At 37.8% G+C, this 26,070-nt stretch overlaps 1 protein-coding gene across 5 annotated transcripts in view; it reads right to left on the bottom strand.

Annotated features, from left to right (window-relative positions):
* Cfap54 (cilia and flagella associated 54) overlaps positions 1-26,070 on the bottom strand; it is a 308,158-nt gene that overhangs the window by 100,768 nt on the left and 181,320 nt on the right. For all 5 annotated transcript variants that reach the window (XM_013518543.1, XM_013518547.1, XM_013518536.1 and 2 more), the window contains 7 exons: positions 19,569-19,648; positions 17,550-17,719; positions 9,439-9,544; positions 7,414-7,561; positions 6,427-6,584; positions 6,083-6,265; positions 5,863-5,989 (listed from right to left, as the gene is read on the bottom strand). In XM_013518543.1, the coding sequence (XP_013373997.1) occupies positions 5,863-5,989; positions 6,083-6,265; positions 6,427-6,584; positions 7,414-7,561; positions 9,439-9,544; positions 17,550-17,719; positions 19,569-19,648 (972 nt within the window). The remainder of the gene's footprint in view (positions 1-5,862; positions 5,990-6,082; positions 6,266-6,426; positions 6,585-7,413; positions 7,562-9,438; positions 9,545-17,549; positions 17,720-19,568; positions 19,649-26,070) is intronic.

Here is a 26,070-nt window from a genome sequence, read left to right as displayed (position 1 = left end):
GCAAGGTCGTGAGTTCGGTTCCCGGTACCGGAGAAAAACCAAAAAAAAAAAAAAAAAAAAAAAAAAGAAATAAAGGGAAATTTTAAGGGAAAAGATAAGACTTGGAAGATGACCTAAATTGATGTATAAATATTACTCAATGCTTAATAATAGTTATGGTAGTCCAGGTATTCATCTAGGCCTTTTACTCATTTAATCTTCCTGACAATTCTGTGAGGTAAGTGGCATTGTTATATCTGCCATGTCTGAATATCTGTGCCCTTCCGGTTCCCAACTCATATGTTGAAACCTAATACCCGTGATGATGGAATTAAGAGATGAGAACTTTGAAAGGACGTGAAACTGGAGCTCTCATGGATGGGATTAATGTCCTTATGTAAGAAGCAAGAGGGAGAATGTTTGGCCCTTTCACCATGTAGAACACAGAGAAAGCACTATCCATGAAGTAGAACAAGCTTTCACCACTACTAAACCTTGATCTTGGACTTCTTGCCTCCAGATCTGTTAGCAATGAATTTCTGCTATTTACAAATTACCCACTTCAGGGTATTTCATTACAGCAGCTCAAACAGACTAAAATATTCCCACTTTTGAGATGAAGAAACTAAGACACAAAGTAAATCACATGTTTAGGCAGGCTGACTCCAGTTGTAGCAGAATCAATGGAAAAGAAAGAACAAAGAAAGTGACTAGGGAACAACTAAGCAAGAAGGAATTTTCCCAGCAGTAGAAAGAGATCTGTCTGCATATTGAAAGAGGTCCCTGAGTTCTAGACATGGGAGGATAAGACATACACCCAGAGATATGCTAGTAAGATTCCTAAACTACAGAAGGAGAAGGGAAAAATCTTCTGATGACAATAACAACTTTCTCACCAAAAAAAGAAAAATTAGATTGGCACTGTAGATCTCATGTGCAACGTTCAGACAGAAACGGTTGAATAGCACGTATTGAATCCTGAAAGGAAAGGCCACACCCCAAGGTTCTGATAATGAGCTGAGATAGCACATCACTCACCTGCTGAGTGCAGGGAACAAATGTCTGGAGTATCAGCTAGGTCCCCCAATTGTGGAAAATATTAGCAAAAAACATATTCAATCAACAGCCTACAAGATACAGACTGAAAGCTGGGGAAGCGGAATGAAAAGCAAGAAAAAGAGAAAAACAGTGCATTTGCCCACCAGAAGAATGACTGCAATTAGACATTGTCAATTTCAAAGCAGAATTCTAAAATAATTTCTTTCAAAAGAAAATACTTTAAAGAAGAAACAAAAAATTTTTGCAACTGAAAGTACTGAATGATCCTAGTAAAACTGAGAAAGAATAGAAAGGGAAATTCTAGAGGTCTCTTCTAGAGGGTGAAATTAAGCTTGACATGTAGCACTGATGTAAAGAGCTCATCCTGTTGGGGGCAGGAAGGGAAGCAGGTGAGGGTGTTGGTGCAGGAACCAGCCGGATCTGGCTACCAGAGTTCTGAGAATCTTGTATTTGCTACTGAGGTCTAGGAAAGTAAAAGTACAACAGATGTCTAAAATAATGGTAGAAAAGAAAGGGGATGATGAAGCCAGTCTGACCAACATGACCAAGTGAAATAAGTAGTAAAGATAAAGCAAGGTGTAAGAAATTATAAAAATAGTAACTGCCATTTATTGCATGTCTTGTATGTGCCAGGCACTGTCCTTAAATACTTTATCTCATTTAATTACTGCAAACTCATAAGGTAACTACCCCTACTCCCATTTTTCAGGTAAGGCCCTTGAGTCTAAGAGCTTAAATAACTTCCAGGATCAGACAACTAAGTAGCAATAATGCCAAGATTCAAGCCATGCCCTCCAGATCCTAAACACACATCTAAGCAGCTTGCTCTGCACACTCTATCTTGTGCTTCTTAATTCGCATAACCTGTGTTACCCATCTTTCCACAGTACTATCCACTAGCTTATCTTCCTTGAACTACTTGGAAAGGGTCTGTCTAACATTTTACTATGTGCCAGAAATGTTACTTGATGCTAAATATTTATTAAGTATTAGGTGTGCATCTTCACTGACAAATAGTTCCCAAACAAACAAGTATTTTTGTTACAAAAGTCATGTGTGTTCATTTTGGAAGATTTCAAGAAAAGAAACAAGTGAAAAGAAGAAAATAAACATCATTCATAATCATATCAGCCAGGAAGTGTCTCTGTTATGGTTGATACATTGTGTCAACTTGAGAAATTTAGAAGTTTAACTAAGGGGCTCAGTAAGGGGCCAGAGTCCTCACTTTGTAAACATCCTCAGCCTGTGAAAGAGGAGGGCAGGAGATGGTGTGAGTGCTACACCTGCCCTTGGGGAGGTAGTAGCATGCATACAATATAAAGGAGGAAAACAGTCTCACTCCCCCACTTTTGAGCTTGTTGCTTTTGCTGTCTTCTGCCACCATGAACTGTTGCCCTCTGCCATGTGCCACTCTGCCTTGGAGCCAGCTGAGTATGGACTGAAACCTCCACAAACTGTGAGCTAAATAAACCTTTCCTTCCTTAATTTTGGGAGTCAGGGATTTTGTCTCAGCAATGAGAGAAAAGTAACTAAGACAGTCTCTGAACACCTTGGTATAAATTTCTGTCTTTGCTTTCCCGTGGTATCATGATACATAATGAATATTTTCAATTTTTGTGTTTGGGACATTTTTGCAATGTAACATAAACATCTTTCTGCTGTGTAGAAATTGTTCTGCAACCTCATTTTCAGTGGTTGCATAGTAGTCTAGTAGATGAATGAAGTATGAAAAAGTGTCATGATTGATTCATTGATTTTACCTGCTGTGCTAGGTATCTAGGAGGGTATCGTCAGGTGGGCAAAATGAATCTGTTGCCATCAGAAGTCTACATTCTAATGGAGGCTTCAATCAAGCAAACTGATCATAACAACCAGTTCAATGGGTGTTACAAGAATAATCAAAGAATAATCGACTAGCAGGGGAGTAGGGTACCTAACTCAGTCTTGATGGTCAGGAAAAGCTTCCCAGAAGATGTGACGTTTAACCAAGGTCTGAAGGATACAGAGACTTAAAGGAAGTGTCTCTGTATGTGTGAGGGGAGGAGAGGTAAGAGAAAGATAGAGTGGGTGTGCAGTGTCTGGAGAGGATGGTTCCAGCTGCAGAACACAGATGTGCAAAGGTTTAGTAAGTACCCAGTACTGACAGTGATTCAGAGCGACTGGAGGGTTGAAGAACAGGATGACAAGCAGGCCTGGACCACATCTTGAGAATTCTCTTAGGACAGGTGTGGTGGCACATGCCTATAATCCCAGCATTTGGAGGGCTGAGGCAGGAAGATCTTTGTGAGTTCAAGACAAGCCTGGGCTGCAAAGTGAGCTCAAGGCCAGCCTGAACTGCATAGCGAGACCTGTCTCAAAAAGACAAAAAAAAAAAAAAAAAACCAGAATTCTTTTAAGCCAATTAAATAAATGGGAAGTGTTTACTTAAGGGACACAGTATGGAAATAGAACACACAAAGGTAATTAAGAGACCAGAGAGGAAGGGGAAAACCAGGGAGAACGCAGCATCTGGGAACCTAAAGATCCAGAGAATAGTTTCCAAAAACTGCAACTGATGTCAGCAATGTCAGGTGTTATACTGAGTTGGGGATTCGTATAGGCAAGTTTAGAAAATTATACTTTGGAATTATAATTAACTCCTTAGTAACAAAACATCGAGAGTGGTTTCCCTGGTTTAAATCCGGAGTAGAGTGGGATAAGGAATGAATAGGAGTTTAAATCATGGAGGGAAGGACAGAGTCCAATCTTAAGCTTGTGGGCAGAGGGCACTGAGAGGTGTTATGGCTTCTATCTAGACTTTCCCCCAAAGCTTTATGCACTCACAGGTGGGCTTTTCAGAGGTGGCTGGATCTAGGTTGTGTCAGTATGGTTTAAGGGCATGGGATAACTGGATTAGTCCACTAATTCTCTACCATTGGTCTGGGTATGGGTAATGGGAAGTCCTACCCTGGGTGTGGGTGGCATCAACCATTGGGCTACAAGCCTAACAGAATGGAACGTCTTTGCTTTCCTGTGGTATGGATGGAATGGAATCCAAAGGAAAGATGGAAGGCAGGGTGCTGCTGCTTACTGCTCACCATCTTCTGCCTGCCACACCATGAACTGTTTCTCCTCTGTTTCTCCCTGCCTTGGAGCCAGCCGACTATGGCCTGAAACCTCTACAAACTGTGAGCTATAATAAACCCTTCCTCCCTTAACTTTGGATGTCAAGTATTTTGTTGCAGTAACACAGAAAGTAACTAAAACAGGAGGAAAGGTGATGGAGGCCTAGGGTAGGTTTATGTTTGTTTGTTTAGTTTGGTTTGGGAGGGAAGGGAAGAGAAAGGGAAGGAAAAAGGTTGAGATGTGGTATGCACCTGTACCAACTCTCTATGATGAACATAATCATTATGTACAGCAAACATGTATTAGTAAACAGTTTATAAAACAAAAATAAAATAAAAATGAAGGGAACATGAAAAAGGACATATTAAGTAAAGAGGAGAGAGGATATGCAAGAGAAGGCAAAAGTATTGGAGCAGGAACCCTGGGAGGCAATAAAAACTGAGAGCCAAGAGGAGGACTCAGCAAGGGAAGCTGCTCCCTGACAAAGGACCAGGGCAGAAGGAAACTGGAGCTATGACCCAGGCTGATTAGACAGGTTTCCCAAAGGGCTCAGCCTGGGAAGAGCAGTGAGGTTTATATAGTCTTTCCCCTGCCTGCAAACTATACCACCTGCCTGGCAGGTAAAATACCATGAGCAGTAGCAAATCTACCATTTACAGTACTGACTAGTTGTTATGGTTGATACATGGTGTCAACTTGAGAGGTTTAGAAGGTTAACTAAGTGACTCAGCAGGGGGCCAAAGTCCTTACTTTGTAAACATCCTGAGCCTGTGGAAGAGGAAGGCACGGAGATGGTGTGGGCAGTTAGCCTACATACAATATAAGGCAGGAAAAGAGGCTTGCTCTCCCCTCACACACATTTTTGCTGTCTTCTGCTGCCTTGAACTGTTGCCCCTGTGCCATGCCACCCTGCCTTGGAGCCAGCTGAGTATGGACTGAAACCTCCACAAACTGTGAGCTCAATAAACCTTTCTTTCCTTAATTTGGGGTGTTGGATATTTTGTCTCAGCAACGAAAGAAAAGTAACCAAGACACGAGTGTATAACAGAGAAACATGGTAACAGAAACATGGATGTTGTGCCTTCAAGGCAGCGGATAAATCCCACACTTGTCAGGTACAAGTTTACTTCTTAAAATTTTATAAACAAGTTATTATAGCTTGGAAAAATGAATACTACCCTGGTAAACACATTTGTTAAAACATGGGGTTTTTTTCTTCCTGGACATTAAGTGTTTTTAAAGATAAGGACACTTAACATATCCATTATAACTAAAAAGTATAAATAATTTTATATGTTTCTCACCAAAATCTTTTCGCCAATTTGTCAGAAATTTTTTAAAATTCTGATTTTTAAATAGATTAACAGACAAAAATAGTGTTACTTAAGAAAGACAGTTATATTTTGTTTTTAACAGAATTTCTTCTATTAAAGTTACTGACATGTAGAAATTTTTAAGTAGACTACACGGTTATTATTTCAATTGAAATGATTGATAAAATGTATAAAATTCAAATAGTCCAAAGTATTTATTATAATTACTATAATCAACTTTCTACTTTACTGATACATAAATACCACCCATGTATCACAGAGTCTGGTACATGATAAGTGACCAGAAAAATAAATGTAGTCCAATATTCACAAACCTTTTCCCTTTTAAATACACTCACATTACATCTCAATTACTGAAGTGCTGTACATATTGCAAAGTTCTTACCAATTCTCATTTTTATTTTGGCCAACAGCATGACATGAGGAAGCCAGATATTTTTTAAAGGCTGTACTGGGTTTGCATATTCAGTATTTAATAAGGGAAATTCAACTGTTTCTCCAAAACTTAGCATCTACAAAAGAAACACTGTAATGAGTAATTAGTTCTTGTGGCTTGGAATAAGAAAAGAAACAGGAAAGTTTTGTAGGCACAAAGACATTCTCACCTGTTCAATAAGGATGTTGTGGGCCTGGGTCAAGAATTTTAATATTTCTGTTTTTGAAGAGGGAGATTGCTGCTTGAATTTCTCGGCTTTTGTTAGGTCATCCAGTAGGACAAGGCTTCTTGCCAGGGTTAACCAAGATCGAGGAGAAATAAACTCATTTCCTCCAAGCAAATGTATTATATTCTATTAAAACAAAAGTATTTTATTTGATAGTACCATTTTCAATTCACAGAAACAAGAGCTGGCTGTTTGTTACACCTTCAGTACCTAAAAGAATTTAAAGTTCTCCTTTTGTTCTAGTGGACTCCTTCCTAAATATAAAGTGAGCAAGGTTTGCTTCATACCTGAAGGTTGGTTATGATGTCTGCCTTTAGATGCTTTTCTTGCAGGCCAACGATTACAGCCTGCATCAAAAATTCCGCCTGCATCTCTGTGTCCTCCGCGCTTGTTGCCTCCGTACACACCTCCTTGATGAGGCTCAAACAATCTGTCATATCGTTCTCTAAAATAAACAAGTGTGGTTACTTAAAATGCATTGAGAAAGCGTGAACATATATAAATGTACGATGCTCCCAATGCTCATTGCAGGGAGACTGAAGAAGGGTGAAGAACAAGAGGATATTAATATGGAAAACAAATACACTCTACATGAAACATTGACAAGAAATGTGTTGTAAGTTGGGGGGAGCACTTTGAAATAGCCCAGTGTTGCAAAAGTAACAATACTATTACATGAAATAATTTGATTTGGAAGATAGATACAACAGTGGTGAACAGATAGGTATAAAGCAGATACTTATGCATCACTGCAAGAATATTTATATATGCCAGACTATTATTATCTAAGACTGCAGATTTAACCCACTTAGTTCTGACAGTAATCTAGAGGCAGGTCCAGTTACCTGTATTTTACAGAGTGGAACACTGAGGTGCAGAAAGATTAAGAGAGAAGAGACTTGGCCAAGAAAGAACTGGCCCGGAACTGGCAGAAGCAGCACGTGAACCTGAGTTCGGTGGCTCTAAAATCTGCCCTCTTCACCCTGACACTTTGCCACCTTCGGAAATGACAAGAAGAGCTGGGGACATAAATGGATTCTGAAATCTCTTGGCTGTTTTACACAAATCCATGACCCGCATGCCACTTTCACTGATACAAAGGACTGTTGGAAATTACTATTCTTATGAAATAACCTGGATTTTAAATTCTAGAAACAGATCAAGCTAGAAAATTATAAAATGTGAACGTCATAATACAATATATCCTAATAAAACCCCTTTACCTGCATGCACTTCTATGAGAACAACTGATCCAGACAACTAGGCATTTGTACCTTTCACAATTCCGATGCCACGAATCTGTGCGACAAACGCAGTCACAAGTGCTAAGCGGCACCGCAGCCACAGGTGGATATTGAAATATTCTCGGGCATTCAAGGAAATGGGGTCCAAAAACACATTAGCATGTTTATTTTCTGTGACCTAAACGATATTAAAGTGGTGGTCATTTTCCCATTTAATAATGTCAAAATTCTTGCCCGAGGCTAAATGTAAGCCAAGAGAAGCATCTAGTATCATTTCACAGGATTAAGATTTTAAATTCAGAAATTATTCTTGCACGTCCTATAAAATATACAGGGAGAACAAATAAATAAATAAATCATCCACAATCCTCTGGAACTTCAGGAAGGGAGCTAGAGGGGGCATTTTCCTTTTAGTACCTGAATTAATTTAAAATTCTCTTGGTTTGTTCTCTTGGTTTGTTCTCTTGGTTTGTTCTAATCCTCCCCTAAATATAAACGTGAACAAAGTATCCTTCCTACCTGCAGTGTGTTAAGGATGTCAAAACATTTTTCTTGTAGGTCAAGAATGGGAGCTTGGATGAAGAATAATCCAGCCTATAGCTGGGGTCAGGCACAGGCACTGGGGAACTTCAAAGTCTTCTGAAAAAACAATCCTATTTGCTCTAGAATTTCCTGCCACGTATCTATAACAGCTCATCATCGTCCAACCAGTCAGCAACACCTGCTACCCAGGGGCAGTAACTGGGCCCTAAAAGGGGACAGAATGTGGACAGGGGAGGGACTTACAAGAAGACAAGGGTGAGCTGTCCGTGGGAACAGAGGCCATAGGCAGGATGGTGTGAAACCCAGCCAAGTACTCCTGGACTTCAGTATTTATATTAGTCATGGGAGGAAAATGCTCATCAATAAAACTTAACCTCTCAATGCCTGCATCTCCTGCCACTCATGAAAAGTCAACTTCCACTTCCATTCAGGATTTCTCAACCTCGGGACGTTGACTGACATTTGAGTGAGACAGTAACTGCTGTGGGGTTGGTCCTGTACATTATAGGATGATACATGAGAGGATGTTCACTGGTGTCCCTCCCCTCTAAACAGTAGATGCCAGATGTCTTCCTCTACCTGTGACAACCAAAATATCCCTGGGATTTCCAAATGTTCCCTAACAATTGAAATAATTGCTGGTCAATAACTAATGTTCTAAATCTGCTTTTAGAATTAGATTGCTTTTTAGTACTGCTATCAGTTTTAATATAGTTAGAAATGAGTCTCTATTTAGGACAATTAGTTTTGCTAATCCGCAATGTTGTTGGATATTACAGTTCTTATTAGTGATGCTTGAAATAGTGTGAGGGAGAATTCTATGTGATGAATCTTTCTATTTTAATCCTAATCAGCCCTATATTGTCAAATTATGCAATCTTATCAAAGCCCCATCACACAGTTTGTGAACAGTTGTCAAACACACTTTGAGGCTTAAACATGAAGGACTTTCACCATGGGGAATCCAAAGTAGGAAATACCACAGGTGTGTTACTAGTAATGCCCAGGTAGAAAACTCAAAAGCTGAATGAAGAGCCGCTTTCATGAGACAACTTTATTTGCTAGTAGGATCATTTTAGGCTTACCACAGTGATATATCTTGGTGGAATTTTGATGATTCTTATATCTAATTATATCAGTCCACAAATAATGATTTTATAGAAAAATTAAGAGATTTTTTTAAGATATTCCAGCTAATAAGTAGCATAAATTAAACTTAAGTACAGATTTTTTTCTCTAAATTCAAAGTTTTTCCTACTTTACCCCCTTGGCTTCATCCAAATAATTAAATAATTGCTTAGTATGGCAACAGCTATTATGTATCAAGTATTGTAAGGATAAACACCAATCTTTCAATACCTAGTGATCTAGTTTGGGAACATCCATAACAATGAAATATAATGAAATGCTTTTTCTTAAAAATTTTTGTTCCGTGAATTTTTCTAGGTAACATATATGAATTTCATCCAAAACTTTCAACCTTCGGCTCACATGAGTTCAATTCATACGTACAGAAGTTCCTGAAGAGACGGAATTCTCCACATCATCCTCTACTACCTTCTTCTTAAAAAGTTTTGAATCTTGGAGAAGTTTAAGTGTGGAATATACTATTGCAGCACTAAAAGAAAGAATATATATATTATTATTGTAAAAGAAAGTGTATATTATTGTAGCATTTGTATGTTATTTCCTAAGTGTCTTGCTCCAAAAACAAAATTTCAAGTTGGGATTCTGTCACTTGCAACCAAAAAACTGTACAAATGCATGGATTGTCAACAATTTTACATTTGGGGGCTGGGGATTTAGCTCAGCGGCACAGCACTTGCATGGCAAGTGCAAGGTCGTTAGTTCGATTCCTGGTACCAGAAAGAAACGAAACAAAACAACAATTTTACATTCATTGTTACAATTCATACGCCTTTTTATTCTATTATTTTATATTTCCTATGTTTATATTTTCCTTTGTTTTATGTCTTTGGATACACATAATTTTGTTTTTATTTACAATGATTTGAAATATATATATTGTGCTCTAGATTCTAAAAGCATTTATTTTTAATGTTTGCAAAAACACACTTCCCCAGTCATCAATTTTTAAAAACAATTTATTTTCTTATCAAAGTATACAATGAAATAAAGTGTAAGGTAAAGAATTTAGCATTCTTTCATTATTCTATACCTTCCCCACCTGCTTACTATAATCTAATGTAATATCCCTAGATCATTACAATTATTACCTGTAAGAACAGTTAGCTTTTTCAGAAATCAGTTTTGAAACTTGAACTCAGTTATGCAAACATCCTCATTTAGACGGAGCACAAAACTATTGCGATGCCCACCACCAGTTATTTTTACAGAACACTTCTGCAGTTCTTAATTATGAAATTTATCTCTTTCCTTGGCTGAGTACGTTTTCAAATCCTCACATGATATTTGGGTATCTGCGCAGGTTTTTGGACAGCGAATTCTCTATGAGGTAGCTCTTAAGAGAAGTGAGAGGCCAAATCTTTTCCCTTTCTTCCTCACCAGCAGGAAGAAATAGCATTTAGATTCTTACTCTAGCTTCATCTCTGGGTAATATTTGAAAAAAGAAAAAATTTCCCAAATTCTTAAAGAAGTTTAATTACTATCTTTAATTTTTATTATTTTGAAGGCTTTGTATTTCTGTTCATGGGTGCATATGTCTTTCAAAGAGAAGATGGAAAGAAACAAGTTTATCAGAAATATTATCCTGATGGAACCCTAAGATGGAAACCTGTATCTCATTCATTCCTTTACCTTTAGTTTATTAGGGAATCAAAACATTAGTGTTTATATTCTTGCTACAATTTCCTCTTTTGGATGAAAGTTTTATTACATTTTACCATTTTCAGCATTTTTATCAGTTTTATCAACTTCTATAACATAAAAATGATGTGAATTATTTTCATATTCACTTGTTTTCCTATGTATTGTGATAAACTTTTTGTTATACTTCTAAAAATTAGTGCTTTTACGTATTAAATCATTGACATTTTTCTTGGTACACTAATTTTATAAGGACACACCCTTTTGGAGATAAGCTATTGACTCATACTGTCTTCTGATTAAAAAATTCCTTTGAATCCATCTAGCATAATCTAATTCTAAAAGCTGACATGAAGGTAGAGAGTTCCAATCCCACCTTTGCCATGTATTAGCAGTGCGACTTTGGGAAGTATGATTATCAATTTCTTTATAAAATAAGAGTGATGATAATAATGATGCAGACTTCACACACTCAAATTATTGTAGTGATAGAATCAAGTCTTTACTTCTTTGTTGAAAAATATATACTGAGCACTTGCTATGTGCCCATAAGAAATCAAGAGACCATGGATAGAGGAATACCCTGTGGTTGAAAATCCCTGCCTGTACAGAGCTGGCATTCTACTCAGAGTGGGGTGTGCTGACCAAGTAAGGACTCTTGGCCAAAGATGACACATAATGCACATATTATCATTATTAGTATAGTTATTAGTATAGTGAGTTGGCTGGAGTTGGAGGAGGAAACTAAATTGATATTTTGAGTTTTTAATGAGCATTCCAACCATTTAACAATTATTGGATCTTAAATTCCCATGATTTTGCAGAACCATTAAAATGGTTGCAGTGTTTGTAGAATCATTTCTGAAGTATCATGATTACCTAACCTTACTGCTTTTTATTTCAAATAAAACTAAACAAGAGAAACAATAGCAACAAACACAACTCAGAAACAGTGTATATGCAAATACAAAATTTCTTCTCCCATTAATCTCCAACCCCCAGGTTTTCTAAGACACACATTTCTAAGGCATCTTGTTACTCAGTAGTTTCAGAGCATGGTGCTTCATAGCTACTAGAGCATCTGGAAGAAGACAATGCTCCTCATGTCAATATTCTTATTCTGGAGCCAGTATTCTTATTTCAAGAGAATGAACGATGGTGTTTGACACCTGTCAACTCAAAAACTTAGTGAATAAAATATGGGACTTACCAGGATTCTATGATCTACCTGGCACTGCTTAGATGCTTAGTCTGTTTTCTGTTAGTATAACAAAATGCCTGAGACTAGGTATCTTGCCAAGAATGGTGCAACTCTGGAGGCTGGAAATCCAGAGTATGTTCCGGTGAGCATGCTAGTGAGGGCCTTGTAGCTGCACTGTAACATGCAGGAGGATATCACAGGGGAGAGATGGCAAGTGTGCGCAGATCTCTCTTTCTCATTTAATAAAGCCACTATGGCATCCTCAAGGCCTCACCCATGCCACCTCACCTAATCCTAATTCTTTCCCAAAGGCCCTAGCTTCAAACACTATTAAGATAACACCTTCGGAGATTAAGTTTCCAATGCATGGACTGTGGGGGACACACACTGAAATCATAGCAGTTGCACAATGGAGAATCGCCACTTTCTCCAGTAGAATACACATGCAGAAAATACAGGATTACCTACTACCAAAGGCCCAAAGCTCCAAAAGAAGGAAGTTTCATTCTGACACAAAATTAAAAAGTTTAAATGTTTTCTATTTAGATGATAAATTAAATACAAAGCAGAATAGGGGGAAATCCTTTTTTAAAAAAGGATGCAATTCTGAGAGAGAGAAAGAGACAGAGAGAGACAGCCCCAAAAGAAGTAGAAATACAGTGTGAATAACTTTGATCCCATTTATTTCTTATTAACATTCATCACAAAAATGGTCAGTTTGTTCTCATAAAATCCATGAAGCTCACTCTACCTGTCACCCCAGGGAATGTGCCTTTCAATTTCCTTGACACATAATTTTATTAGAAGTATCAGGAAATGTCAAGCCAACCATCATTTGGAAAAGGGACTGTCCAACACTCTCAGCAGTGCCCAAACAGAAGCTCACAGGGGGTAAAGTTCGTGGAAGAAAAACTCATTCATCCTGACAGTAGGCTTCCCCCAAATGACAACGCTGCTCCAAAAAGGCAATAACATCAAAGTTTTTGTAGGTTTTGTCCCAAGGGCCAGGTTCATGTATTTAAAGTAGGAGCAACTCTGATACACTTGCACATTATTTGCATATGTCTATCTGGTCTTCAAATTAAAGTTCTGTTATGACAGTCCTTTCTGTGGCCATTCTATAGTTTTTAGGTTCTCATTTTCTCCTTACTCCCTAAAAACATCACTTACAACTTCCATTTCAAAAGGCTATAAAGTACAGAGTAGAGAAACAATGAAGGTAAGTGACACAAAATATTTTTGAGGGCTGCTGCTGCTTTCTCAGCCATAGTTTGGAGAAAAAGAGTTCTGTAGAGAATGGTGTCTTAGGACTCCTTCTTCTTTCAAACTTCTGTGGGAAAATGACTATTATTTTACAATAGGGCAAGCCTTTTTTACCATCGATACACTACCACTGTATCCTTAAAGATAGCTGCAAATGTGACAGTTCTCTAAATTGGCACATCCAAAGCCTCATCTCACCAGCCCTTCAAACCCCTAAAAGTTATTTGGGATCCCCGAGAGCTTTATACACATTTACCATACTGGAATTTAGGCTGAGAAGTTTAAATGTCTTCACTATTCAACTCATCTCAAAATAAAAATAATGAATCCATTACATGTTAATATGAATAATGCATTTTTTTTTTTTTTTGGTTTTTCTCCAGTACCGGGAACCGAACTCACAACCTTGCGCTTGCCAGGCAGGCGCTTCTGCCACTGAGCTAAATCCCCAGCCCCTGAATAATGCATTTATAAGCAAGGCAACAGTATTTTCTTCAAGAAGCTACAAGCATGACATTGTTCTCTTAATGTCTGGCTGAATAAGAGACTATTTGCTTTCATGTCTGCTTGAACGTTTGTTGAGGGGCACAAATTCACAATGGCTAGTTTTACATACTTCCCTAAGGGATGAACAGAGGATTAAGATTATTGGTATCATCCTTTTGAGATTTCCCACTACCTCATTAGGGGTGGGCCATCCTCTCCCACCTACTAAGATTAAGACTAAGACTAGAATGATTAAAGACACTCCAAGGCAAGATCCTTACTAGTTTAAGAACACTACCATGCTCTAAGTCATCCAACACTCCCTCTGATTATTGGTTACACCCAATAGAAACTGACAGAATGTCTTTGTTTTTGCCCATCCTGAGGCACTGACCTCCCAGCCCCCTTTTTATGAATTACTAAACTTGTTTCTGTTTTTTTCTTCACCCTTCACCATATGCCTCATACAGGCAGTTGGGGATCTTGGCCAGGTCCCCAATACATTCAGTCTGTTGTGACATATTTTGGGTGAAGTATATGAAAAAGATTAGTCCTCACACACATAACTGTTGGCAATGAAAGGACAATGTTAACAGTATCTTTAAATAACTCTATTTTTATTTTGTGCTGTATTATTCAGCTTTCCTGTTGCTGGGACACAACCCAATGTCCCACTTGAAGGAAGAAAGGTTTCATTTTCTCGATGTAAGGGGATGTAGTCCATGACAGGCTGGCTGTGGTGGAAGGGCACAGCAGAGCAAAGCTGCGTAGTTCATGGTGTTAGGATGCGGAGTAGAACAGTGCCAGGCAGGAAGGGGTCAGGGACCAGATATAATGCCCAAAGTCACGCCTCCATGACCCACCCACATGTGTGTTCCACCAATCCACTGCACAGATCCCAAGCCAGTCAAGTTGATACAGTCAAGATTAACTGTCACAATATTATACCAAAATGTGGTAAGTGATAGTTTCTTTGAAGTTTGTCACCATATAGAACTGAATACCACATACTGATGAATTTTTCCTACCTCCTATTACATTTCAGTCTAGTGGTCTATCTTGTTGACTGGTATTTACTCTGGTCATTTTGAGAAATTATCTCCCTGAGTTACACAGACACCCAAAATAGTGAAGTATTTTGTAATACAACTAAAAAAATATTTTTGTTAATATTCTCACTCATCTCATCAGAAAAAAAAATAAACACCTGTAAACTGTCAAGCTCATGGTAGCAAATACAAATTGTTCAAAATTCTAATTTTTCTATGGAAGATCAGATTTTATCATTGGCTACAACTATTACCAGTTCTCTGCCTAGAAGTGGCATATCACTTTGGTTTTCTTCAAGAAAATGTGTGCCAAATACACAAAGCTGAGTAACCACGGTCTGTCAGGTGTTTTTTCAAATTAAGATGGTTTTCTACAAAAAGAGCATCTTGTCCAGCTCTCAATTCAATTGCCAGCTTTGACATGCAGCAGAAATGCCTAGGCCTTCTCTCCTGTAGGATCCCCACCACGTATGACACATACATTCAAGGGTAGGAATTTACAAGTGCAACAAATGTTTTCTCCTGCTTCATCAAAGACATTCTTAAATACAACTGTTTTTTCTTAAATTCAAGTGTTCATAGATGATAGTAAGAATTGCCTCCTCAGTATTCTATAGCCATGATGAGGAGGAGGCCAAGGAGAGAAAACAAAGAGACTGAGAAAAAGCAGCTGCTTTTGCTGCAGCACTAAGAGAAACAGACCCCAACTCTGATTCCCCCGGGGCCCCAAGAAGAACTCGACAACTGCATTCATCTGCTACCACTGTTCAAAGCCAGGCCACCTCAAGAGGAACTGCCCTAAGAGGCCCCATGGGCCATGCCCTGAATGCAAAGGTGACCACTGGAGATTGGTCTGCCCTCTGAAGCGGAGGCCCCAGAGCTCAGACCCATCCTACCAGTTAGTCTAACAGGAACGAGGGGGCCCAGGGCATACTCTGCCTTCTCCCTCTGGCCAGACTGTCATCTCCATGGAGGAGCCCTGGGTAATCATGACTTTGGAGGAACAAGAAAACAGCCTGTTGCTAGACACAGGTGCAAGTCTCTTGGTCCTTCTTTTCAATCCTGGCATTCCTTCCAGCCGTCGCACCTCAGTGACAGGAGTCACTGGTGAGGAGGTAATGTGCTATTTTTGACAACCCTTAGGCTGTAACAACTTGTTGGATCCTTCTTGCATGTCTCTGTCTTCCTGAGAAATCACTTTGAGGATGCCACCATGTATTGCAGCAGCCACTGATATTGTCCTACTGGTCTGTCCATAACTCTGGAACAATACAATGTCCTACTGGTCTGTCCATAACTCTGAACAATACAATGTTTGTATTGTTCCTGTCCTATTTCATAAATGGATGCATGTTTATTATTGTGTGCTTCCTACAGCAACCATTGAGAATAGTTAATGATTATTCAATAGGTCACTCATGTATAGTTCTATTTATTTTCTTTGGAGGCCACTTTGAAGATACCAAAGTATAGTACAACAACTATCAATAATCTCCTACCTCTTTTGTCTGTAACTCACTATTATTTGCCTATGAGAAACTATCTTGTAGATAACAATATGTAAAACAGTAACCATTGATAATTTCTTACCACTTTGTCTGTAATTTGGTAAGTCTGCCCTATTATTATGTTATCCTTCTTTCACTCTTTAAAATAAAAAAATTTTTAAAAAAAATTCAAGTGTTCGGGATTAAAGACTGAAATGATTGCTATGGTAGTTTGCTGCCATGGCCTTGATTCAAGGTGAAGCATCAGTTTTTGCACTGTTGCCTTCTCAGCATCAATGAAGACAATATACTGAAGAAGGCTAATGGTGTCTTTATTTTACCATAACAAGTTCTTCCAACCTCACGGACCTCCTACCTGGATGGATCCAAGACACACACCTGGAGATGTACCAACCACACATGGAGAATCAGTGCTCCAAATAGAATTTGTGGGTTTCAGTACTGCTTAGAAACCACAAATATCATCAATTCCTCCAAAACTATACTGCCTGTAGTGTAAACTCAGATTCAGAAGATACAGTTACTCATGGATATTCCCATTACCTTTGTCTTATACACATACACACGCACCCCAGGAATGGGACAAGAAAACTTGCAGAGTGCATCATAAAGCTGTCCAGGAAGAACAGGGCAGACTCTCAGAAAGACTGGAAATGTCTTGACAGAACAAGAAGAGAGATTTAGGGTATTGTGGTGGTTCCTGGGTGCTGCCACTGGGATAAGTGTTCCTACACTTGGGCCAGGCTTCGAATGGCTCAAATTTTGCACCAACACCAAAGTAGGAAATAAATGATCTTCCTTGTCTGCCCAGACTGTGGCAGAGGAAGGGGAGAGGTGCAACTTAAAAGCTGCTCACCACTGAACAGACAGAGTCACACTCTTTGTTACAACTGCACAGTTTTAAAATGATTAACTCCCCTCCTCTCCCCACCTCTGCTCCTGACGTCGCCACAGAACCTTGGTGTTTAAGAAAAATACATGTCATAGTCTTTATTTTTAAAAAGCTATAAATAATTTAGGTTTAGTCTTTTAAAAATTAAATTAATTAAGACCAAAGCACGGTTAATTTGTTCGTTCTACATATGACATTAAACATCCCACTTAGCATGGTTTCATAAAGCAGTTTCATTGCAGGGCATTGCAATTTTAGCTGTAATAATTTATGAAAACTTCCCTGAATAATAAAAAACTTTGGCATTGCTAAAACTTACCTTACATCTGAGAATGTTTACCAAATTAAAATCAGCAACTTCCAAGCAGCACCTAAGGAAGGTGCACCTGGGCTTTACGGGTGGGGAAAGACTGTCCCCAGGGGCCCAGGAGACTGACCTGTATGCTGCGCGGTGCTGCTGCAGGGCAATGACTGCCAGCTGAAGCCTGGCCTCCACCACAACCTCCAGCTCGCCAGCAGAGCACTGAGAGAGGTTCTTGTGGCCTGCACTCTCCACCTCGGACAGAAGGGAGTTCAGCTTGTCTTCTGCTTCCATCAGTAAAACCGACTATAGGAAGAACACCACATGATCACCTCAGTTGAGAAATATTGTCTCACTCTTACCCAATACTTTTCATGCACCAAAAAGTAACACTGAATGGAAGGCTAAACAGGAAATTTGTACCTAATCATCAGAGAAGAGAGCTCAGTGAACAGGAAGAGGGCAATAGAAAACGAGAAAGAACACAGTACCAGCAAGCACTATCACGGACAACATCATCCTTGACTGCCTTGCTCGTTATTAGTAATAGTTCTGTTCAGTTCTATAAAGTTGCTACAAATACCAATTAGTGACTCCTAAGCCATCGCTCCTAAGGAAAATGCAGAGACAGGTTCCTGCAAACCTCTGGTAGCCATGTTTTATAAACTGATCAATACCTTGCCTTGCTTCATGTGTACTTATATTTAAGGAAACAATTAATTTATATTGTTGATTTTTTAACTCTGGATTCACAAGCAACAGTACTGCCACTTACTTAGGGCTGAAGAAACCATATGGAACACATTTCCTTTGTAAGGTGCATGAAAACTTTCTTGAATTTAGAAACCCTAGATAGCACTGAAATGCTATAATTAGGGAGCATTGTATTTTTTAATTGATTAAGTTAGGGAGCATTTTAAAAATGAAAATCATCAAGCAAAATAGAACAAAAATGACATACAAGCTGAGTAACCCTAATGCAAAACTATGAGCTCCAAGATGCTCTGAAATAAAACTTTTGAGCTCCAACAAGAAACTAAAAAGTTTCAAATACTAGAGCATTTCTTGAATTTTTGTATTTTCAGATTAGGAACACAACCAGTAAAGCCCATGCAAATAATATAAAATCAAAAAAAAAATAAAATAAAATCTCCAGCTCTTCTGTTCTGATGTACTTTTGGACAATGTATGTTCACCCTGTGTGAAGCAGACCAGAACAGGGTAGAAAAGGACACTCGTTGACATTACGAACCAAAACAAAAAAGTCAGAGTGTCATCTCGTTCAACTCAGCTGCACTTTGGGCAACTCAAACTCTTCTGTCCCTGGTGTGTCCACAGATGATCAAAACAGTGCCAGGAGTATTGATTTTGAAGTTATAAATAAATTTGAGCAGGCAGGCAAATTAGCAAATAGAATCCATGAATAATGAAGATGGATTATATTTCATGTTAAACTATGGTTATCTAATTGGCAATATGAAGATAATGAGATTTTACAGTACACAATCAATAATAAGTAGCAACTGGATATGGCAGAAGACAAAAAAAAATCTTTCAAGTAACAGGTCTCTAAAAGTTTGTTGTACAGAGTAGTGACTATCACACAAAATTCTAGGGAATTTAATAAAATGGCTGAGAACATAGATATTTAATCAAAAAGGGATAGGCACTGTTACCAGACCTGTATTTTACTGCATGCGTGTCATTGCTGAATTTCATATACTCTTTCAGCTAGTTTTTCTCATGATCCTGTACTGCATAGTTAAAAATGTTTAACAACTATAGCAGAGAGTTGTGAAAATCAAATAATTGTGCAAAATGCCTATCATGTAGTAAGCACTGAATAAATGGTAGCTGCTACCACTGCTGCTGTCATCACTATGAGTGGGAAATGAGAAACAGAGCATGGAATACTAAATCTCATCCAATAATAAATCATATCTTCTGCAGCACCTTAATTGGGTAGCTAAATCAAAGCCTTACACTTCTGGGTATCTACTGTTCTTCAGGAGAGTACATTCCACCTTTGACCCCAACCAATTCCTATGCAAGAAAAGCTCTCTGGTCTCTTGAGAGCAAGCTCTACCCTGAAATTGTGCCTATCCATGGTGTGTTTTTGATCACTGATTCACCAATAACAAATTTTCAGACTTACCTTTATCATGCAAAGAGTAGACTCATCTTTAACTTTTGGAAGCTGAGAAAATGAGCTTCTATCATCCTTTAAAAGCAGCTCTACAAAGAGATAAAATTTTAGAAACACCAAGAATATCTATACTTAAAGTATTAATTGCAGTTTTTTAAATCTGTCATTCATGAGAAACCACTCATAAACTTAATTAAAAACAACTACAATGATCAGTGGATATATAGTCCTATATCAAACAGCCTAAATATATATTTGAAGACTGAGGCTGATTCTTATAGTAAATCAGACAATTTTGAAAAGAACTTTTGGATGCTTAATGATGTTGTTCAAGTTACTAACTATCGATATAAAGTAATGATTTCACCTTTGGGGTTCCAGAACCACTTAAGACCCACAAAGTATTCTGAGGTTTCCAGGTATTTTTTTCATTTCAACAAGATGTCCTTGGAGGCAGGAGTTCTGTTACATTCATGAGCCCCTCAATTTAAAATCAGAGAATGAGAACATTCAGAACAGCATGATCTACAATATTCAGACATCTCTTTCAAAATCCTCCACAAACTGAAGCCTGCCCTTATTCTAGACCAAAAAAAAGTTAAAGATTTTTTATCATAGTTTTTGCCTGCTTTAATCAACCTGGCTTCTAGACAACAGAAGAAAATGAATCATCTCACAAGAAACTACTGTAAAAATACCCCAAAGAGACTAAATTTGTCAAAGAGAAAGAAAGATTATAGAATAACATGGAACTTAACATACTGACTTACTTTCTTCTGCTAATCCCAATGTCATAGCTATCCTTCTTAATTAGGACACTCTGGATTTGAGGGTCAGTTGAGTACAAGGGGACACTTGGGCTTTTTCTCAAAAACATACTGTATTGTTCAGGGAGATCAACTTCTGGAATGAGAACATGTGTGAACTCTAACAACCCACCACACAGGAAAAGTGGTGAAGATTGTATAAGAAAAAAGTATGTTTAAAGTCTCTGGAAATCAAATCTAATAATGCTCTCAAAAAAGGAGTTTATGATAAAAATATTAGAGGAGATTGATAGGTTCATTAGGCATGTGGGCTTAACTGTGTGTTGGCTATTTTTCAGGAGAGGACTAGAAAAAAATAAAGGTAGGAGGAGACAAAAATTACCAACTTGAGAAATCAAAGAAAAAGAATGAAGAAAAATTAACAGAATGCCAATGAAGTGTGCGATACTATTAAGCATACCAAATATGCAAAATGGAGTGAAGGAAAGGAAGAGGAAATATTTGAAGATATAATAACTAAAAACTTCTCAAATTTATTGGAAAAATATTAATCTAGACATCAAGAAAGTTCAACACACTCCAAATAGAGTAAATATAGGTGAGCTACAAACAGGTCATTATAGAACTATGCTGAAAGTTGAGATAAGACAAGAAATTTTTTTTCTTTTGGTGGTGATGCTGGAGATTGAATCAAGGACCTTCACAGAGAAGGCCCTGCGCTCCATTCTCAGCCCTTATTTTGAGAGAGGATATCACTAGATCACCCAGATAGAACTCAAATTTGTAATCCTCCTACCTCAGCCTCCCATGTTGAGATTAGAGGAGGAGAAAAATCTTAAAAGCAGTTAAGAATTAAAAAATGACTTGTCACTTTTGAGCAAACCCCAATAATAATCATTGTTGACCTCTCATCAGAAACAATGGAATCCAGAAGAGAGTGGGATAACACGAATTCCTCAAACAAGAAAACTGTCAAGAACCCTATCCAGCAAAATTGTCATCAATAATGAGGGCAAGATAAAGAAACCCCTTGAATGAAAAAAGAAATGGACAGAATGTTTGCTATGAGACTCACTGAAAGATGAAAGAAGCCCTTCAGGAGAGGAGTGTGAGTTTCCGCCCCTCCCCTCCTCCATTATCCCAGATGCAGCTGGTGAGAGAAGTCTGAGATCCGCCCCTCCCTCCCTCCACTCAGGGACTCAGAGCCCAGAGACCTGTGGGAATGCCAGTGACACAGCAGGACCCTGGCTAAGTTGCACACAATGGACAGGCAAAACTAGAGGCCTGTCCTCTATTTTTCTGCATGGAAATACCGCATGCACCATAGCAATATGACCTAACAGGTCATCTCTAACCTTTCTTTTTGTTTTTTTCTACTCACCCTCTTCTTGCCTTTCATCAGCTATCTTGTACTTTACAATACTTTCATGTGAGTAAACATTGTCTCTTCTCTTTCTGTTTAACTTCAAAACTTTTCTTCCAACCCTTCCCTCTTGTGTCCTACAATTATCCAAAACCTGCATGATCATCCTGTGCCCTCCAACCTTGCTCCTACTATCTTTAACTTCATTCATCTCTCCATCTTACCCCTTATTGTCCTGAACCCCTATCCCACAACAGGGTAAAAATAACTCTACTAACTGGAAAATCATTACATACCAGTTCCTTGTATAAGATGGATTATATTATATTTCTGTAGACCTTCCTCCTATGGTTATAGATAGCAGGCTAATAGTCACGACAGTTTGTTAGTAGCCAGGCTGTACTTGAGTTTATTGTTATTGCCAACTAAATTACTTTAACCAGGATCTCATACATACTATAACCAATTTTCCTTCCATATGACAACACTGCAACTGCAAGGGGTCATAACCCTCACTAAAGTCCTGTACAAAGGAATGGGCCCTAAGTCAAATTGATAGCAACTCTTCAGACTTAATATATTGGGAAGGTAGTTTCTTGGAATAGACATGAAAACCAAGAACCACCTGCATCTAGAAGATATCTTGAGAAACAGACATCTCCTAGAAAAGCCTTGACACCAGTGATAAGTCTATCTATCGTAACAAATCTATTAAGTATCAACACATAAAACAAAATCAAAAAGAAAATGATAAAATAAAGAAACAAAATGCAAACCCAAACACCCAACACACCCAGAACAAGTCCAGAGCACAAAGAGAGTAAATCGAAAGCCAACAAATAGAACTCTCTGAAATGATAGCAGCATAAACAAACAAACAAAAAAAAAAAAAATGGAAGAGGCCATAGAAAAACAAAGAATGCTAAGGTGCAAAAATAAATGACTATTAAAATAAGAGACAATAAAGCACACACAGGTAGATGAATGGAGGAGCTCATGAAAACCATGAATCCAAACATAGACAAGAAATGGAATCAATGAAACAAATCCAAACAGAAATGCAGATTAGAAACTACATTGAAAGTATACACAGCAGAGTGAATGAAGGTGAGGATAGACTATCAGATCTAGAAGACAAAAACATGGCTAGCAACCAGGAAAAACCACAAGAAACCATGAAAAATCAGTCCAAAAGCTACAGATGAAGCAAAGAAGAACCACGTAAGATTGACTGGAATCAGTGAGAAAGCTGGAGATAGCACAAAAGCCATTAAAAACCTCTTCACAGAAATAATGGCAAAAAACTTCCCAAACATGGACATACAAATAAATAAAGCATATAGAACTCAAAACAGACATAACCAAAATAAATATATGCCAAGGAATATAATAATAATCAAGATTCCAGAATTCAGCAAAGAATAAAATATTAAAAGCAGCTAGAGAAAAGAATATATCACCTATAAAGGAAAGACCATCAGAGTCACAGAAGACTTCTCAACACAAACCTTCAAATCAAAAAGAACTTGGAGTGAGCTATTTCAAGCCCTAAAGAAAAACCATCTTCAAACCAGATTGATGTACTCTGAAAAACTATCTTTCAAAATTGATGGAGAAATAAGATACTTCCATGATAAAGAACAACTGAAGAAATTTATGATCACCAAACCAGCTCTATAGAATGCTCTGAAGAACATATTAGAAACAGACAACAAAGACCACAAACATATGAACACCAATAGAAAGAAGCCAGCAGGCAGGGAAAGGAACAGAGGAGAAAGACAAGGAACAAATATCAAGAAAACAACATGAAAAAGAAAAGCCAGTGCATATCAGTTATAACCATCAAAGTAAATGGTCTCAATTCACCAATCAAAAGAAACAGACTGGCAAAATGGAGCAAGAAGCAAGATCCAACAATATGCTGCATCCAAGAAACACATTTAACCCAGAAGAAATTGATAGACTAAAAGTCAAAAGATGGAAAACAATTCTCCATGCCACAGGAACCCAGAAAAAAGCAGGGGAGCCATTCTGTTTTCAGATAATGCAAACTTTAAGCCAAAACTGATCAAAAGAGATTTTGAAAAGGTCACTGCATACTTGTTAAGGGAAAACTACAAGAAGAAGAGATAACAATGATAAATATTGATGCACTACACATAGGTTCACCCAACTACATAAAACAAATATTAACAGACATGAAAACCCAAATAAGCACTAACACAATTGTAGTGGGGGACCTTAATACCTAACTCTCACAGACAGATAGATCAACTAGACAAAAAAATCAGCAAAGAAATATTAGAATTAAACCAAGCCTGAGAACAAATGGACTTGGTAGATGTCTACAGAGAGTTCCACCCCAAAACATCAGAATATACATTCTTCTCAGCTGCACATGGGACATTCTCCAAAACAGACCATACATTACCTGACAAAACATGTTTAAGTGAATGCAGAGGAATTGAAATCATCCCATGCGTGCTAGCTGACCACAGCACAATGAAACTGGAAATCAATGACAAAGGAAATCACAAAAACTACATTAACACGTGGAAATTAAAAAACACCCTTCTGAACAACCAAAGGGTCACAGAGGAAATTAAAGACAAAATTAAACAGTGCATACAATTTAACAATAATGCCGATGTAATATGCTGAAACTTATGGGACATAATGAAAGCAGTCCTTCAAGGGAAATATATAGCAATGAATTGACACATCAGGGAAACAGAATGAGCTCAAATAAACAACCTAATGTTGAACCTCAAACTTCTAGAAATAGAAGAACAAATCAAGTCCAAAGCTTATACAAAGGAGGAAATTATAAAGATAAGAGCAGAAATTAACACAATAGAGACTAAGAAAACAATATGAAGAATCAATGAATCAAAAAGTTGGTTCTTTGAAAGAATAAATAAAATTGATAAACCATTAGCCATTTCATCACAAAGAGGAAAGAAAAATCAAAATTCAAGTAATTAGAAATAAAAAGAGGAAATCATACTGGATCCCACAGAAATCCAGCTCATCAATACCAAGTAGGAGAACCTATATCCATAAGACAGAAAACACAGAAGAAAGGGACAGATCCCTAGACACAATCTAATTGCCAAAACTAAACCAAGAAGATAGAAAAATTCTAAATAACCAGATATCAGCCAATGAAATTGAAAATGTATTTAAAAATTTACCAACAGGGGCCGGGGATTCAGCTCAGTGGCACAGCACTTGCCTGGCAAGCGCAAGGTCGTGAGTTTGATTCCCAGTACCAGAGAAAAACAAACAAACAAACAAAAATTTACCAACAAACTAAAGCCCAGGCCCTGACAGATTTACAGTTGAATTCAACAAGACATTTAAAGAATAACTAATTCCACTAATGCTGAAACTCTTTAAAAAAATTGAAAGGGAAGCAGTACTTCCAGAATTATTCCTGGAAGCAAGTACCCTGCCCAAAACCAAGGAACAATGCAAGCAAAAGGAAAACTATAGGTCAATCTTCCTAATGAACATAGATACAAAAATCCTGGCCAGCAGAATGTAGCAATTCATCAAGAAGATTATACATCATTACCAAATAAGATTCATCTTAGGGATGCAGGGATGGTTCAATATATGCAAATCAATTAGTGTAATATGCCATATTAACAGAACCAAAGACAAAAATCACCTGATCATCTCAATAGATGCAGAAAAAGCATTTGACAATGTCCAACACCCATTCATGATAAAAACCCTACAGAAAATTGGAATAGATAATCTTTACCTCCATCTTATGAAAGCCATCTATGACAAACCAACAGCTAACATCATATTAAATGGTCAAAAACTGAAAGCTTTTACTCTAAAATCAGGAATAAGACAAGGATGTCCACTATCACCACTCCTATTCAATACAGTTCTAGAAACACTAGCCAGAGCAGTTAGACAAGAAAAAATAAAAGGAATAAGGATAGGAAAGGAAGAAGTGAAATTATCATTATTTGCAGATGATATGATACTCTATATAGAAGACCCCAAAAACTCCACCAAAAACCTTATAGATTTAATATGCAAATTCAGTAGTGTAGCAGGATACAAAGTCAACACTCAAAAATCAATAGTATTCCTTTACACAAGCAACAAATTCACAGAAAGCAACTAGAGAAAACACACCCTTCACAATAGCATCTAAAAATGAAATACTTAGGACTCAGTTTAACAAGGGATATAAGGGCTGGGGATTTAGCTCAATGGCAAAAGCGCCTGCCTGGCAAGCGCAAGGTCGTGAGTTCGGTTCCTGGTACCAGAGAAAAACAAAACAAAAAAAAAAAAACAAGGGATATAAAAGATCTATGCAGTGAAAATTACAGTACCCTAAAAAAGGAGATATCAG

The sequence above is a fragment of the Chinchilla lanigera genome, unplaced genomic scaffold (assembly GCF_000276665.1).
Source record: "Chinchilla lanigera isolate Chin_1 unplaced genomic scaffold, ChiLan1.0 scaffold00004, whole genome shotgun sequence".
Taxonomy (NCBI): domain Eukaryota; kingdom Metazoa; phylum Chordata; class Mammalia; order Rodentia; family Chinchillidae; genus Chinchilla; species Chinchilla lanigera.
This window is presented reverse-complemented; position numbering and strand designations above follow the sequence as displayed.